At 37.9% G+C, this 16,295-nt stretch overlaps 1 protein-coding gene across 1 annotated transcript in view; it reads right to left on the minus strand.

The window, feature by feature from the left end:
* The window catches only part of BUB1 (BUB1 mitotic checkpoint serine/threonine kinase), a 40,897-nt gene that overhangs the window by 19,716 nt on the left and 4,886 nt on the right, over positions 1-16,295 (minus strand). Inside the window, exons 4-13 of the mRNA XM_006769212.2 lie at positions 15,982-16,178; positions 13,644-13,687; positions 13,035-13,123; positions 10,718-10,770; positions 10,448-10,632; positions 7,818-7,969; positions 3,830-4,089; positions 2,067-2,125; positions 896-1,024; positions 691-801 (exon numbers count right to left, since the gene is read on the minus strand). Of these exons, the coding sequence (XP_006769275.1) occupies positions 691-801; positions 896-1,024; positions 2,067-2,125; positions 3,830-4,089; positions 7,818-7,969; positions 10,448-10,632; positions 10,718-10,770; positions 13,035-13,123; positions 13,644-13,687; positions 15,982-16,178 (1,279 nt within the window). The remainder of the gene's footprint in view (positions 1-690; positions 802-895; positions 1,025-2,066; positions 2,126-3,829; positions 4,090-7,817; positions 7,970-10,447; positions 10,633-10,717; positions 10,771-13,034; positions 13,124-13,643; positions 13,688-15,981; positions 16,179-16,295) is intronic.

A 16,295-nucleotide genomic window follows, 5' to 3' on the forward strand; every position in this document is an offset into this window, starting at 1 on the left:
CTGACTCACTTAACAAAGTTCTCAATGGCTTTGTTTTCCATTTTGTTTAAGAATTAACCATTGTGGCTTTATATTTCAGATCCTCCTGAATCTAACTGGATCTTAGTATTGTTTTTTCTTTTTTTTAAAATTGATGTTGAAGAGAGAAAGGGAAGATAGAGGGAGTGAAGAAGACGGAGAGAGGAACATTGATTGGCTGCCTCCCACATATGCCCCGATCAGGGATCAAATCCACAACCTGGCTGTGTGACCTGACCTTTGGTGCATAGGACGATGCTCCAACCAAGCCATACCGGCCAGGGCTTATTTAGTTTATCATGACCTCTTCCTGGCTTCCAACAGGAATCCCAATTCCAGACAAATGTAGGATAGTTGCTGGCCTCCAGCACTCCACCCCTGCTACTACCAGGCAAGACTCGAGTCAGACTTCAAGTACTCAGCCCTTTCTAGCCATTTCTACCCATGGGGATCTTGTCTTTCTTTGGCACTATTATTGTTTTAGAAACAAACCTGATCTATGATACACATCAAGTACCTTGTCAAAGATTCTCGCATTTTTTAATTTCACACATTCCCCATCCTTATGTGGCAAGCTAATCAAGGGTAGGGCCACTTCTTGTATAATCCTTGATATTCCTATGACAGTCATCTACAATGCTATGTACTTAGCAGTTTTAAACAAATTATTACTTTGAAACTGAGCTTCAAATGCATCTTCATTTTGATCTAGAGATGGCCATTCATCTTTGTCATCAGAAACATCAGGAAGTGTAGGAGCCTGGAACATATTCATGATGAACCCTTAAAGATGTAGAAAGAATAACTGTAAACAAAGCTGCAAAAACCTTTCATTAATCTGCTGTCAGAGGCTACACATTCCAACCAAAGGCTTTACCTAATGCTTCTTTTGTGTGCACGGTGGGTGATGGCTGCACTTTTGATGGTGTTGCCTGAACCATTCCCAGGGATGTGTTTGGAGTTGTGTGAAAAGAACTTGTGTTAACAACCTTATGTGTTTCACACCCTATTAAAGGAATGGGGACAAGATGCAATATCAGTAAGGAAATCAGAATTATTTAAAAGGTATACAATATAAGAAACTTATTATAATTAAAACATTTATTATCGTTGATAATTATCACTAAGGATTTCCATTACTAATGTACTTTCATTTTTTATCTTATTAATAAGGCCCAGATCTCACTCTCTTCTTCCTCCTCTGCTCACTCCAGCCGCCCCTGCCTCTCTGCTGTCCTTAGACACCTCAGGATCATTCCCACCTGAGGGTCATTCTGCATAGGCCTGAAATGGTTTTTCTAAGCTAGCCACATGAGCAGCCCCCTCTTCCAGGCTTTGACCCCTAAATATTACTTTCTTTTTGGACATCTTCCCAGGTCACTTCTATAGTTTCAATCCACCTCTGCAACAGCAATACTTCCTTTCCCTTCCACATAGGTGGGTTTTGTCCTTTCTGTTCATGGCTACACCCCTAACTCCCTACAATAGTGCCAGACCCCTAGAGAGTGCTCAGGAGATCTGGGTTCAATACAGGGGTCTCCAGCTGTTTTTGAGTAGCTCTGCTCCCATATAACTGTCATTGGAAAGGATGTCACAGTCACATGGGGGGGAGGGGAGAGTGAACATCCAAGCTATGTGTCTTATTTTACTTATACCGTAAAACTTACATAACTTCAGTGCAAATGCCTCAAACAAAGTAATACCAAATAGAACTAGAACATCCCTATTTAAACCTTTAATCACATTTCCTACCTCATGACATATTAAAGTTGACTCTTTTTTAGATGAACTTGAGAAATTTAACAGTAAGGTTTTCACAAATCAAGTTTCCAAAAGATTCTAACTAGTAAGATGTGACTAAAAAGTAGGTTTCTACCTCTATTTGAAATGGTCCAGCGCTCATCTCACCCCTATATTCTAACAGGAAAGCTAACAGCAGCTTCAATAAGGTCTGAAGCCTTCATGAACCAGGCCACCACACAGACCTGAGTGACCTGGAGACGTCTGGGAAACAGGTCAGGAGCAAATGTACTGTAGCTACACATTACCTTCTTTCTTCTCTGCTCTGCTCTGTGGCTTGAATTCCTGAGTAGTTCTAGTCACACATCTGGAAGAGAAAACTCTTAAGACACACTAACTCTCAAGAAAGAATAGTAAAAAAATGTCAGCAATTACAAACCTACTGGTAAAAAAAAAAAAAAAAATGGATAGAACTGCTTAGGTCCTACAGTGTAAGTAAATGAAATGTTTGTTTTATTTTTCTCTATTTCCTTTTGAGGAAAAGAATTCTTACAATTATAAGCCAGGTACTAATGTTTGCCTGATAGAGTGATTATGTATTTTAACAGCATGCTAATCATTCCTTTATGTGGTATTGCAAGATAATGGCTCCCTAATTTAAATGTTCCCATTCAGCACATAAGCTAAAGGGCTAACACACAGCTCTCCTGAGTCATGGTGAGGAAAAGCACTGCTGAGCTTTAGCTGCATGACCACCACTGGTCATGAGCCAGTTGACACAGTACATTGTTCTCCAGATTTTAATGGTTATTAAGAAAGAAAAAATGGCACAAAAGACTTCTAGCAGTTTGTTTTAAGTATAGTTGTGATAGTGGACTTCATCCATTTAACGCTGCTAAAATTTTCTTATATAAAGTAAAAAATACAGCACTTTTAATTTTACCATCTTGGTAGGGGCGGCTGGTCAGGCATCACTTTCACAAGGCATGTCACTGCTGCTGCTCTTATCATTTTATAGGTTCATAAATTAACTATGAAGATCTAATGGAATCATGAGTCCCACCAACAGTCCCCCTTCTTACATACATGGTAGTGTAACCAGGTCTGAATTATTATCTTAATGTGAGTGAAAAAGCATGATGATTTAAAATCTTATTTCCAGGGAAATCATTGACAAAAGTTAACTGCAGACATTAAGGGAGAACAGTACTTAAGAACCATAATATGTGTTAAGGGTTTTAACCCAAAGGGAGAATATGAGATTAATTGTAGCTTTTATTTTTTCTAATGGTTCAATAAAATTGCTGTATGTTGAAAGAGAGAAACTGAAGATAAAAATGTAAACAAAACAGCCAAAACCGGTTTGGCTCAGTGGATAGAGCGTCGGCCTGCGGACTGAAGGGTCCCAGGTTTGATTCAGGTCAAGGGCATGTACCTGGGTTGCGGGCACATCCCCAGTGGGAGGTGTGCAGGAGGCAGCTGATTGATGTTTCTGTCTCATCGATGTTTCTAACTCTCTCTCTCTCCCTTCCTCTCTGTAAGAGATCAATAAAATATATTTTAAAAAAAATGTAAACAAAACAAGTGATATGACACTCTATTTTAGAAATCTAGGAAAATCCCTCAAAATTAGGGATACATCTTCAGCAGTATATAGATATTGTGTAATAGATATTAACCTCACTCCTGGTGGGAAGACAGAAGGAAGATGAGAAGAACATATGTTAAGAAACTGTTTGGACTGTAATAATCCCTATGTGTATTCAATAAGAGCTAGTGAGCAAAAGTAGTTTCAGTTTAACAGATGTATATTCTTCTGTTATAAAAAGATCCTTGAGTTTCAGTGTAGTGAAAATGTTTAATTCAAGAGAGCAGTATGAAGTAAAACACATGCTCTAAAAGAAGTATAAAAGAAGGTAAACCTGCAAAATTTGGGGCTAAAGTTTTGGGAACTTGGTTTAAAAATAGGAAGTAGCTGTCTTTTACATTTTGCTCCTGATTTTGTAAACTGTGGAAGACACTGACAGACACCATTCACAGCACTGTCATCACTGAACCAATTTTGGCTCACCTGGCATCATTTCCGGCCACTGAAAACATGGAGTCTGTCCCTGGCTGGGCTGCCAAAGGTGCAGGAGGAGCTGCACTCTGGCTGACGGCTGGGGACACCAAAGCCACAGTGACCGCATTGGCTTCAGGAGGAACAGCAGCAGGTGCCTGTCTGGGTTTCTTTCCCATGCCCTCTAAGGTTTGCTGAGTTATGGTTGGCAGAGATGGAGTGCTCAGTTCCTGCTGGGAGCCGACACTTGGCCCCATGCATGCTGGATTAACCTGTCATGTTAAGCAAACAAAAGCAAAACCATGAAGTCCAGAATCTTAGTCATTAGGTGTTACAGCTTTTCAAACACTGGCATCTGTCTTCAGTAGATTCCTTTCTCCTTGAAGTATTCTGAAATGAACAGTCGACAAGAACATAAAGGACCATTCTATATGACGGATGGTTTTGTAGTTTAACCATAGACACAACTGGCAGTTCAAACTTCAAACCACTGAAATAATGCCCCATCTAGTTTTATTAGTATTTAAGAACTGTCTCATTTCACTTAATTTTGGGAAAAGACCAAGTCAATTTATCAAATACTCATAATAATGTCCCTTCCATCAAAATTTTACCTTTGGTAGCTATTTTCTCTTTAATGAATAGGAAACCTGAGTATAAACTACAATTATAACTGCCACACAAACAAGCATGGCTTACACAAGATGAACAACAAACTCTTCATTTAAAATCTCTGTTTTCCTATTCAATGTAGAGTGTAACTGTACACTCTTTTGTTACCAAGTTAAAAGACAGAAGAGTGAATTCTTCACCATATAAAAGTATTTTTACAAAGATCAACCGAAGGACTTGTATGCATGCATACAAGCATAACCAATGGACACAAGACACTGGGGGCATGGGAAGCTAGAGGAGGGTCAAGGGGAGAAAAAAAAAGGAGACATATATAATACTCTTTGTAATACTTTAAGCAATAAAACAATTAAAAAAAAGAGTGTTAATGTTGCTAAGGGTGTGAAAGAAATAATGATCACAGACAATTAAAGAGGTAGAAAAACTGTTGTTGATTTGAACAGAATTTCAGAGGCAATGATATCGGAACAAGAAAAGATGCCCCATGCTGATATGAAAGATTCCCCTGAAATGAGTGCTGAAAGTGATTTGTTTAAGGCTAGTAGGGGGTGATTTGATAAATTTAAGAAAAGAAGTGTTTATTTATAGATTAAATAGTATATTAGACATGTACTATATAAAAAAAAGGTTAAAACAGGGAATTGTTTGGGGGTCTAGAATGGATTATTTCAATTTACATTATTTCTAATGGAAAAAAAAATGATTTGGTTTTCTAACAAATCGGTTCTTGAACAGTCTTCTGGAATGAATTGAGTTAGAGAATTGAGGTTCCAATATAGAGCTATCCATTAACCTGGCTAACATAACTCTCGCCCCACCCTGGTAATTCTCTAAACCTTGCCCCACTAGACTCGCACATTGACTGAACCTCTTGTGGCCTCTAATTGCCCTGTTCCTCTTGCTAATCGGCCCCCTGCCAGGCACTAGTGGTAGTGGCCTGGGTTCACAGCATAATCTCTCCCAGGTGCCTCTATCCCTAACAAAGACAACTACCAACTGATGATTACTTTGTAGCTCTTAGAGGTGGACCTGGGCTGGACACAGGCAGTAACTGACCTTGGCCTATACTGAAAACACTCCCAAGAAGCTCCAAAACAAACACACCTGGTAGCCGGCTTCAGACCACACTAGACCACCGCCCAATCAGTATCACAAATGACACACCCAAAGGGTGGGCTGAGAGGCACCAGAGCCGTGCTAAAGCAAAACCTGCTCCCTGGGGTCAGCCCCTGCAGAACAGCTTGTCCACTGTAGTATCATGGCCAGTCCCCACAGCCAGTCAGCCTGAGGATCAGTCCCACCCATTGATGTGCCAACACACTCAGTTACAACAGGAGGGCACAAAAGGGAAAACCCTAGAGCATCCGACTCAAGTGAACAGGGAGACTGTGCCACTGGGCCACACGGGATCCCTACTACATAGGGCCACCCTACTAAGACTTAAAGGTATAACAGATAGCCCGGCTGGTGTGGCTGACTGGCTGAACATCGACCTATGAACCAGGAGGTCATGGTTCGATTCCCGGTCAGGGCACATGCCCAGGTTGTGGGTTAGGTCCCAGTGTGGTAGCTGATCAATGATTCTCTTTTCACTGGTGTCTGTCTCTCTCTCTCTCTCTATTTCTCTCTCTGTCCCTCTCTCTCTCTCTCTCTCTCTCTCCCTCTCTCTCTCCCCCTCTCTCTCTCCCACTCCCTCCCCCTTGAATCAATAAAAATATATTTTAAAAAAATAACAGATATATCTACTACATGGGAACAAACAGGGAGGTAGCCAAAATGAGGAGACAAAGAAACATATCCCAAATGAAATAATAGGACAAAACTCCGAAAAAAGAACTAAATAAAATGGAAGCAATCAATCTAACAGATTTAGAGTTCAAAACACTGGTTATAATGGTGCTCAAAGAACTTAGGAGAAGAACAGATGATCTCAGTGAGAACATCAACAGAGACTGAAAACATGAAATGGAGATAGAAAACATAAAAATGAACCAGGCAGAAATGAAGAATAACTAAAATGAGGCATACATTAGATGGAATCAACAGCAGTTTAGATGAAGGGATCAAATCAGCAATTTGGAAGACTAGGTAGCACAAAACACAATTTAAACAGCAAAAAATAAAAAAAATAAATGAAGATAGTTTAAGGGATTTCTGGGACAGTACCAAGCATACCAACATTTCATCATAGAAGTAACAGAAGGAGGAGGGAGGGGGGGGGAGAGAGAGAGAGAGAGAGAGAGAGAGAGAGAGAGAGAAAGAGAACGCAAAAGGTTGAAAACCTATTTGAAAAAATGATGGAACACTTCCCTAACCTGGTGAAGGACACAGACATACAAGTCCAAGAAGTACAGAGTCCCAATCAAATGAACCCAAAGACGCTCACACCAAAACACATCATAATCAAAAAGCCAAAAGAGAGAATCTTAAAAGCAGCCAACGAAAAGCAGTTATCTACAAGGGAGCTCCCATAACTCTCAGCTGATTTCTCAACAGGGTTGCAGTGCCTTCAAGGATGAGAAAATGTGATGACTTACCTTCCAGGACATCATGTGCAACCAAATTATCACCCAAGTGTGAGGGTGGAATAAAGGTCTTTTATGTGTGTGAGATCTCAAAAAATTAACCTTCAGATATGCTTTTCTAGAAAATGCTCTTGGAGACTATGTGCCACCAAAATAGAGATAGATGTTAAGGAGCAACAGTGACAAGGGAATGAGAAAACAGGGATACAACATAGGAGAGGAACAAGGGAAGAACAACTGCCCTCAGCCAACCTAGAGGACCAAGATAGAAAGCTATGGGGGATATGTGGCCAGGAAAAGTGAAACTAAGAATATATCTGATGCGTTTGAACACAATGAACATTGGAACATAATTGAACAGTTTCTTTAGAGAGAATGAGGATATAGAACTGGTAAGTACCAAGAAAATATAGCAAAAAAAAGCCCAAGATAATTATTTTAACAATTTCTTGGAATTATCCTGGGAAAAAAATCATGCAAAAAAGGAAATCCAAATAAATAAGAAAAAACAAAACATTCCAATAGAATCATAAATATATAAATACAGGGTGTGACAAAAGTAAGTTTACAGTTGTGAGTGCTCAAAATGCAGAGTTTATTCTTGTATTATTATTATTTTTTAATAAGAAAGGTAGATTGGTGTACAGCGTTCACTTGAATTATTATTTATTAACTATTATATTATTTTCCATATAGCGTACTTTTGCCCCACACTGTACAGAAATATATATAAACATGTACATGCATATTTAACATCAGAATTAACTAAAAATGGGGCCTAGAAAGGCGCAAATAAAAAGAAAATCAATGGCATGGCAAGCATCAGTAAAGAGGACACATACCTCAGGACTTTCCTGAAAAGCGGGAAGGTGCTCCTGGGATGTCTCTACCACTTGATGCAACTTCTTATTAAGTTCATCCATTTTCTCTTTCAGTAGTTGTTCTTCAAAAGCATTTGCTTCTTTCATTTTCATGTAATGTCTGTCTTCATTTACTTTAGAAAAGATAAATGGTTTGAATGCAAAGTTTAAATGTAGGCCATAGGATTGCAATTTTTTTACTAGTCTTCTCCTTAGGTATTAGGTTATCAGAACTAAAACATGTATTACATTTATTTTGACAGCTATTTATTTAAATTAAGGTATAATTGACATATAACTATTAGTTTCAGAGGTACAATATGATTCTATATTTGATCACAAGATAATAATTAACACCTGTCACCTTACATGGTTACAAAATGTTTTCCTTATGATCAGGACTTTAAGACCTACTCTCTTAGCAACTTACAAACAGACAAGTTTATTAACTATAGCCCCCATGCTGTACATTATACTCCATGACCTATTTATTGCATAACTGGAAGTTTGTATCATTTCACCCCCTTTATTCCTTTCACCCTAACCCCTGACAACCACTAATGTTTGTATTTATGTTTTTTAATTCCAAATAGAAGTGATATCATACAGTTTTGTCTTCACCTGACTTATTTCACTTAGTATAATGCCCTCAAGGTCCAGCCATGTTTTTACAAATGGTTTAAGATTACATTATTTTTCACAGCTGAATAATATCCCAGGGTGTGTGATGTGTAGATGTATGTAGATGTATCAATCATAATTTCTTTATCCATTCTTGCATTGATGGACCCTTATTTTGGGTATTAGAAATAATGCGGCAATAAGCATGGGGGTGCATATATGTTTTGAAGTGTTTTCATTTTTCATAGTGTTTTGTATACTAACTCTGTATCTTGTAACTTTACAGATTTTTTAAATTAATTCTAACGCTTCTTTGATGTTTTTCTATACACATATCATGCTATCTGTAAATAGTGAAGTTTTACTTCTTCCTTTCCAATTTGGATGCCTTTTGTTTTTCACGTGTAATTGCTGTGTAGGACTTCCAACACCATATTGAATAAGAGTGGTGAAAGTGTGCATCCTTGTCTTGTTCCTGATCTTAGAGGAAAAACTTTCAGCTTTCACCACTGAATTTGGGGTTAATAGTGGGGTTTATTACAGTGAGGTACATTCCCTTTATACTCAGCTGAAAGTTTTTTTTTATCATAAATAGATGTTGAATTTCATCAAATGAATTTTCTGAATCTACTGATATGATCTATGATTTTATCCTTGATTTTGTTTAGTGATATGTCATGTTCAATGATTTGTGTATGCTGAACCATCCCTGCATTGCTGGAATAAATCCCACCTGATCCGGGTGTATGGCCTTTTAATATATTCAGTTTGCTAGTATTTTGTTGAGGATTTTTGTATCTATGTTCATCAGGAGAATTGTCCTGTGGTGTTCTTGTCTAGTTTTGGTATTAGAATCAAGCTGGCCTTATAATAATATGAATTTGGAAGTGTTCCCTCTATTCTTTGGAGGAGCTTGAGAAGATTTGGTATTAACTGTTCTGTGAATGTTTAGTAATATCCACCAGTGTAGTTTGATAGAATTCACCTTTTAATTATCATTTTTATCTGCCATTCGGCATGGTTACTTTTACAATCAGAGCATGTAAATTACAAAAATTTACATGTTGATCAACAATATTTGGTAATAACACTGTATGATACTAAGTACTTCTAAAACAAATATGACTGTGGAAATCATGTGAAAATGGAATCGTTTTTAAAAGATTTAAGTTTAAGAAGAAATAAAACAAAAGCTCTCTGAAGGGTATGTCAAATACATTGCAGGTAGCCCCACTTACAATGACTGGGTTACATAACCATGTCATACAAATCAAATCACCTGGCTAAGACTTTAGGTCACAAAATGTGAAGGAAAAATGCTTCTGTGCATGGCACAAAATGGGTCCTCCATGAGTGTGAAATGACTGTTCTTTCAGGTGCCAATGAATGAGAAATAAGAAACAAAAAAGGAAGGCTAACAGAGTGACTATAGTACAAATAACTGAGATGGTATAAGTCCTGAGTGGAACAAAGGCTCATTTTCCTCTGAGGTCTACATTATTAAAGCAAAAAAACCCCCAACAATATTGGTGTTAACATTCAGTTTTCCCTGTGAGAAAATCTTGGCCGCCTCCATAGAGGATTCCTTCTAAATGTCTATTTGTATTAATTGCAGATCTTGGAAAAGTCTCTTAACTCCAATTCCTAACTTAATCCTTTGACAGTACAAATAACTGACCCAGTGATTTAGAGTTGCTATATATAGAAGTTCACCTATACAGGTAATGTTTACAAGTTTTAAAATACCCATTTCACTAAAAGCTAAAGCAACACTGATATGGATATCTATTTTAGCGCTGTTTCATCTCCAACCCCTTTGACAACAAGGCTGCCACAATAACAATGAACAAAGATGTCTAGGCTTTTTAAAGGATGCGCTGGAGACTTTGCAGATTCTTTTACCACATCAATTATCTGTTCAAAAATGTTAGTAACTTGGAAGTGAGAATTATTTTAGTGATATAAAAATAACTCAAATAAGACTGCTATACCCCACTGCTCATGCTTTCTCCGTTGATTGTACTTGTGGGCTCTCAGCTCTTCAAATGAGAATTCTGACTCTCCACAAATGAGCTTCTCCTTGCAGTACATAACAACCTGCTGAATGTCAGTTCTGGCTGTCAGAGAGGGATGTCCGGAGTATTCTGATTTAGAAATCACGACCACCCTTTGTTCCCTATAATGGGAAAAAAACACATTATTTACAACACTGTACAAAAGCAGCTCTTGATGAGAACTAAGGAATAAATTAATGTGCTTACATATTCGACTCTTTATCACAAGCTGAAGATGTTACTTTAGAAACTTCTGAACCCTAAAAAGACAAAATAAACAATAACAACAAAAAAATACATACCTGAAAAGAAACCATCACACAAATTATTTCACAAAACAATATGAATATGCTCACAGGGCCTCTCCATCATCACATAGATTTATTTATGTTCTTTTAAATTATAATTAATATATGAAACTTGAGTTTGCATTATTAGTTGTAACTTCTACATCTAAAAATTCCAATAGAAAGTGATTTAAGAATTCCCTCCTAGGTAGTAGAGAAGGGCAGGCACTTATTCCCTTCAATCCAGTCCAGAGCTGGGCCACAGTGCCCAAGTGTTATAGGATTAACATTGCAAAATGCTACATTTTTAATTTTTCTTCTGGTCACTAAACAACTATTAACTGAATACCTCATACATGTCCTTTCCTGAGCTAGGTCCTGGGAATGTGACCATAAACAAGACCCAACACTGCTGTCTAAAAACTCAGTCTGGGCAACAGGAAGCAGCAAGGAGGCTGGCATGAATGTGTAGGATGTAAATTGGAACTGTGAGTATCTATCAAAATTAGAAATTCATATTCTACTTCTAGAAATGTGTTAAAGAAAACATGCCCATATAAGATAAGATCAGAGCCATTTCCATTGGATTTAGCTTAAAGGAGGTCCCAGAAAACTCTGAAAAAGCAGTTGTGCTGGGAAAGATGCTGGAAAGAAGGCTGAGTGAAGCAAAGATGAGCATTTTACACATCAATGAGCCTTTAGGGCAGAAGAGATCTTGACAGGGCAAAAATTTTGAGGAGTAAAGACAAGCTCAGGTGAAAAGCTGCCTTTTTCCATTGAGATGGCAGGGAAGGGTACAGTTACATTTATGGGTTGATGGCAGAAAATTTACAGATCATCAATGAAACAGTATTTTTGCCAGTACCTGAGGGAGAGGTTAGAGCAGCTGTGGGCAAACTACGGCCCGCGGGCCGGATCTGGCCTCTTTGAAATGAATAAAACTAAAAAAAAAAGACCGTACCCTTTTATGTAATGATGTTTACTTTGAATTTATATTAGTTCACACAAACACTCCATCCATGCTTTTGTTCCAGCCCTCCGGTCCAGTTTAAGCATGTGGCCCTCGAGTCAAAAAGTTTGCCCACCCCTGGGTTAGAGTCATGCCCCAAGTTCCAAATTTGAAAAGTGTAAAAAGGAGTTTAAATTCACTATAATTTGGCATTAGAGAGTGAAACGGGAAACAAGATATACATAAATTAAGAGATACATAAAGAGTGTTTGAGAAACTGGAAATATAATTGCCTGAAGTAGTAGAGCCCAGGTTTGATGTTATAGATACCAATGTTTAAAAATGAGGTTTCTTTAAAAAATATTTATTCACTGATTTTAGAGAGGGGGTGGGGAAGGAGAGAAACATCAATTTGTTGTTCCACTTATTTATGCATCCATTGGTTGATTCTTCTGTGTGGTCTGACCAAAGATCGAATCATAACCTTGACATACTGGGAAGATACTGTAACCAACTGAGCTAACCAGCCAGGGCCTGTGGTGGTTTTATTTAAATTGACTTTAGAGAGGGAGGAAGGAAGAGAGAGAGTGAGAATAAGAGTGAAAAAGAGAGAGCAACTTCTACATGAGAGAGATACATTGATCAGTTGCCCCATACATACTTTGATCAGGGGTTGAACCTGCAAGCTAGATATGTGCCCTGAACAGGAATAGACCTGAGACCTTCCATCGCTCATGACAACACTCCAACCAGATGGAGCCACACAGGCCAGGGCTCAGTGTTTAAAGCAGGGCTCCAGGTGGATGTGGTCTAGGGTAGGGGTTCCTGGGCCTGAGAAGGCCAGCAGAACAAAATAAAGAAGCTGCTGGGGAGCTTCTCAGCATATAGACACAGGAGGTTATATAGTGGGGGTGCCTAGGTCAGATAAATGTAAGACAGTCAGTAAATTATTTACATTTAATATTGGAGCCCTGGTAGCTCAGTTTGTTAGAGCATCATCCTGATACACCAGGGTTTCAGGTTCCATCTGCGGTTAGGGCACATATAAGAATCAACCAAAAAATGCATAAATAAGTGGAACAACAAATCGATGTTTCCCTCTCTCTCTCTCTCTCTCTCTCATTTAAATTTTTTAAAAATTTAATATTGGAAGTGAGCAGTGGTAGATGACAACAGACCAGAAAGTCACCACAGGTGCAAGTAGATGACACGGAGGTTAGAGTCATAGGATGTGTAAGGCAGCAGATCACTGTTCAATACCATTCCCAGTTTACAGAAATGTTATTACCTGATTCTTCGGAACACAGGCTGGATTTGATTTTGATGTCATCATTTGGTTTAAAATCTGAGCATTATGCAGAGGTTCTGAGGTTCTAGCTATGGGGCAGGAGGAGTAATGAAATAAAGAGAAACAGGGGTAAAAACCATATTAACAATTATTACAAACATATTTCCCCGATCTTTCAATAGGAGCATTACAAAATAAATCAGCTTTCCAACCTTGTTCCAACACTTACTCTTAAATGTAATCTTTATTTCTAAGGAAGAAAATGACTACATTACTTTAAAGTTGTATTGAACACATTTGATTCAAATCAAAACAGACTCTAGAGTAAGTACTACCCTCAATTTAGGGCAATTTTTATTTATTTTTTGAAATCCTAAGAATACAATGAAATAAAGTCTTTCTTGTGGGTCTGCTCTTTTAAAGTGCTAAGACAGAGCCCCTGATCTCTAGTGCTACTTTGCAAGCCTTAATATGATCAGAGTACCTTCCCCATTCCTAAGACAATACAATCAATAAAACTGAAAAAAATTGTTTAAGGAGGGACTAAAGCAGTGCAAATCAGAGACTAAATTAGCAATAATTTAAACATTTTAGAAAACATTATTTTACCTTGAGCTGGCAAATGGGTTTTGGTAACACGTGTCTGAAATAACCTAGATGACAGTAGAAAGGCACAAATAATCAGTATAGATAATACACTTCAGTTTAATACATATTTGAAAAAACTAAATATGCCAAGCACCTTATTCTAAGCTAGAAAAGACTGAGATCAAGGGAGAATGCAAAGTTGATCTTTAGAGATGCTCCAAAATTTAAAAGGAACAACTGGGATTATCTTCTCACCCAATATATTTACATTAGAAAATTCATCTGTTTGCATAGTTTATATCAGTATTTCTTAAACCCATAAGGAAAATGCACCCTTCTTCTCTGTGTAGCAAGTATGCCAATGTTCCAACATGGGGTATTTAAACCCTCTTTTTAAGCATTCTATATACCTGGAACATAATTAATGTTTTGTAGAAGCTACTACTTATAAAGGCAGATGTAGAATTGGTCATGCTGTGAGAACTTAAATGTCATTTTATGGCACTTTTGAATATCAAGCCAATTTGTCAAGTCACATGCAACATCCAGAGCTAACGTTTTTGAATGATGTGAGCAAGAGTGCACAGTATGAAGAGACTAAGAGACATATAGCTAAAGGCAACCAAATGCCAAATCTGATTTTACTCTTAATTCAAACAAACCAATAGTATAAAAAATTGCATAGCAATAAATAACTGAAAATTAAATAATAAAGAATTATTGATAATTCTTTTAGTGAAATTGAAAATGGTGTAAGTTTCTACAAGAAATCAATTTTTACAGATGTTTAAGGAAGTAGTTGGAGTAAAATATTTTGCTGTCTTAGATTTGCTTTAAATTCTCCATAGAAAAAACAAGTTCAACTGTCAAAATTACTATTAAAAAGAGCACAAGGGGCCCAGGCCAGGTATCTCAGCTGGTTAGAGCATCATCCCGATACACCAAGATTGCAGGTCCAATCTCCAGTCAGGGCACATACAAGAATAAACCAATGAATGCATAAATGGGAACAATAAATTGATGTTTCTCTCTCTCTCCCTAAAAAAAAGGCATGAGAACTATAACAAAGTAGAAAAAAAAAAAGAGTATATTAAGTGCACGAAGGAGTGCAGTGAGATAAACTCTCTCATATGCTGCTAGAGGGACCAGCAGAACTCTGGTATAACCTTTCCAGTAGGTTATCTGGTGATATGTATCACAAGCCTTAAAACTCTTCCTATATCCTTTCACTCAGTAGTGTCAATTCTGAGAATCAGAAGAAACTAGCTAAAAATAGGAAATACATTAGGAGATACTTTAATGATGAGGGGGAAAAATCTTGTTGCAAAGCTGCATATGTACATAAAGCATGGCTGTAATCCTATAAAAAGCAGAGTGCCAACTAAAATGCCAAAGTTTCTTCTGCTTCTTTAGTTTTCTATACCTTTCAAATTCCCTAAATGAAAGATACTACATAGTCACAGAAAAAGTAAACAATTGTGCAAACCAAAATTATTAACATATGTGGCTCAGTTTGTTAGAACATAGTCCCATACACCAAAAAGTTGCAGGTTCAATTTCTGGTCATGGCACCTACCTAAGTTTTGGGTTTGATCCCCAGCTGGGGCACCTACAAGAGGCAACAAATCGATGTTTCTCTCTCTCTCTTCACCCTCCTCTCTCTCTAAAATCAGTAGGAACATTTCTTCTGGTGAGGAAAAAAAAAAGGAGATTATATTTTCGTTGTTGTTAATCCTCACCCGAGGATATTCTTTCCATTGGTTTTAGAGAGAGTGGAAGGGAGGGAGACAGGGAGAAAAAGACACAGAGAGAGGGAAACATTGATGTGAGAGAGATATAGGTTGATTGCCTCCTGCACCTGTTATGATGTGACCAGGAACTGAACCTACAACACAGGTATGTGCCCTTAAACAAGAATCGAACTTGCAACCCAACACCCTAAGCACTAAAAATATTGGCCTGGGCTATTACGTTGTTATAAAAATCACAATGTTCAACAGTTAAAGTGTGACATAACTCTGGGACAGATTTATCAACTACTTTATAAGTATATAAAAGTTCATAATTTCTTAACAGCAATAAAGAGCTCAATATATACAACCTAACTAACATACAGTACAATTTACTGTTAAAATACACAAACACAAAACACACACAGAGGCAGAAGAAAAGATATTGGAAGTATTATTTCTGGGCAGTTTCTTTCCTTTCCACTCTTGTTTATTATCCACACTTTCCACAACAAGGAGATTATTAAAACATTATCTCCAGAGCAAATATTACAGTTCAAAGCAGGAAACACCACACAGAGCTTCATTTTCTTTTTATTTCTTTTTTCAGAGCTTCATTTTCAAACTACCTGTACTGTTGCTGCAGCAGCTCTTTAGGTTCTGCCTGGTTTTGAATTCCTCTCCGAAAGACGGCGCTGGCATGTTGCAGGTGTCCTTGGCCCTCCAGATGATCAGCCCAGGCTATGTACAGAGGAGAGGACAGCTTCCCAATGCCATGGTTGTACAGAAACTCAAAAAACTGATGAGGGTCAGTGTTGCACTCAGCCTACAGAAACCCAAAACAAAGAGACATGAGAACAAAGGAACCTGTGGTCTAGGTCGAGCCCAGCCGTGGGCAAACTACGGCCCGCGGGCCGGATCCGGCCCGTTTGAAATGAATAAA

Source organism: Myotis davidii, unplaced genomic scaffold, assembly GCF_000327345.1.
Source record: "Myotis davidii unplaced genomic scaffold, ASM32734v1 scaffold744, whole genome shotgun sequence".
Classification (NCBI taxonomy): Eukaryota; Metazoa; Chordata; class Mammalia; order Chiroptera; family Vespertilionidae; genus Myotis; species Myotis davidii.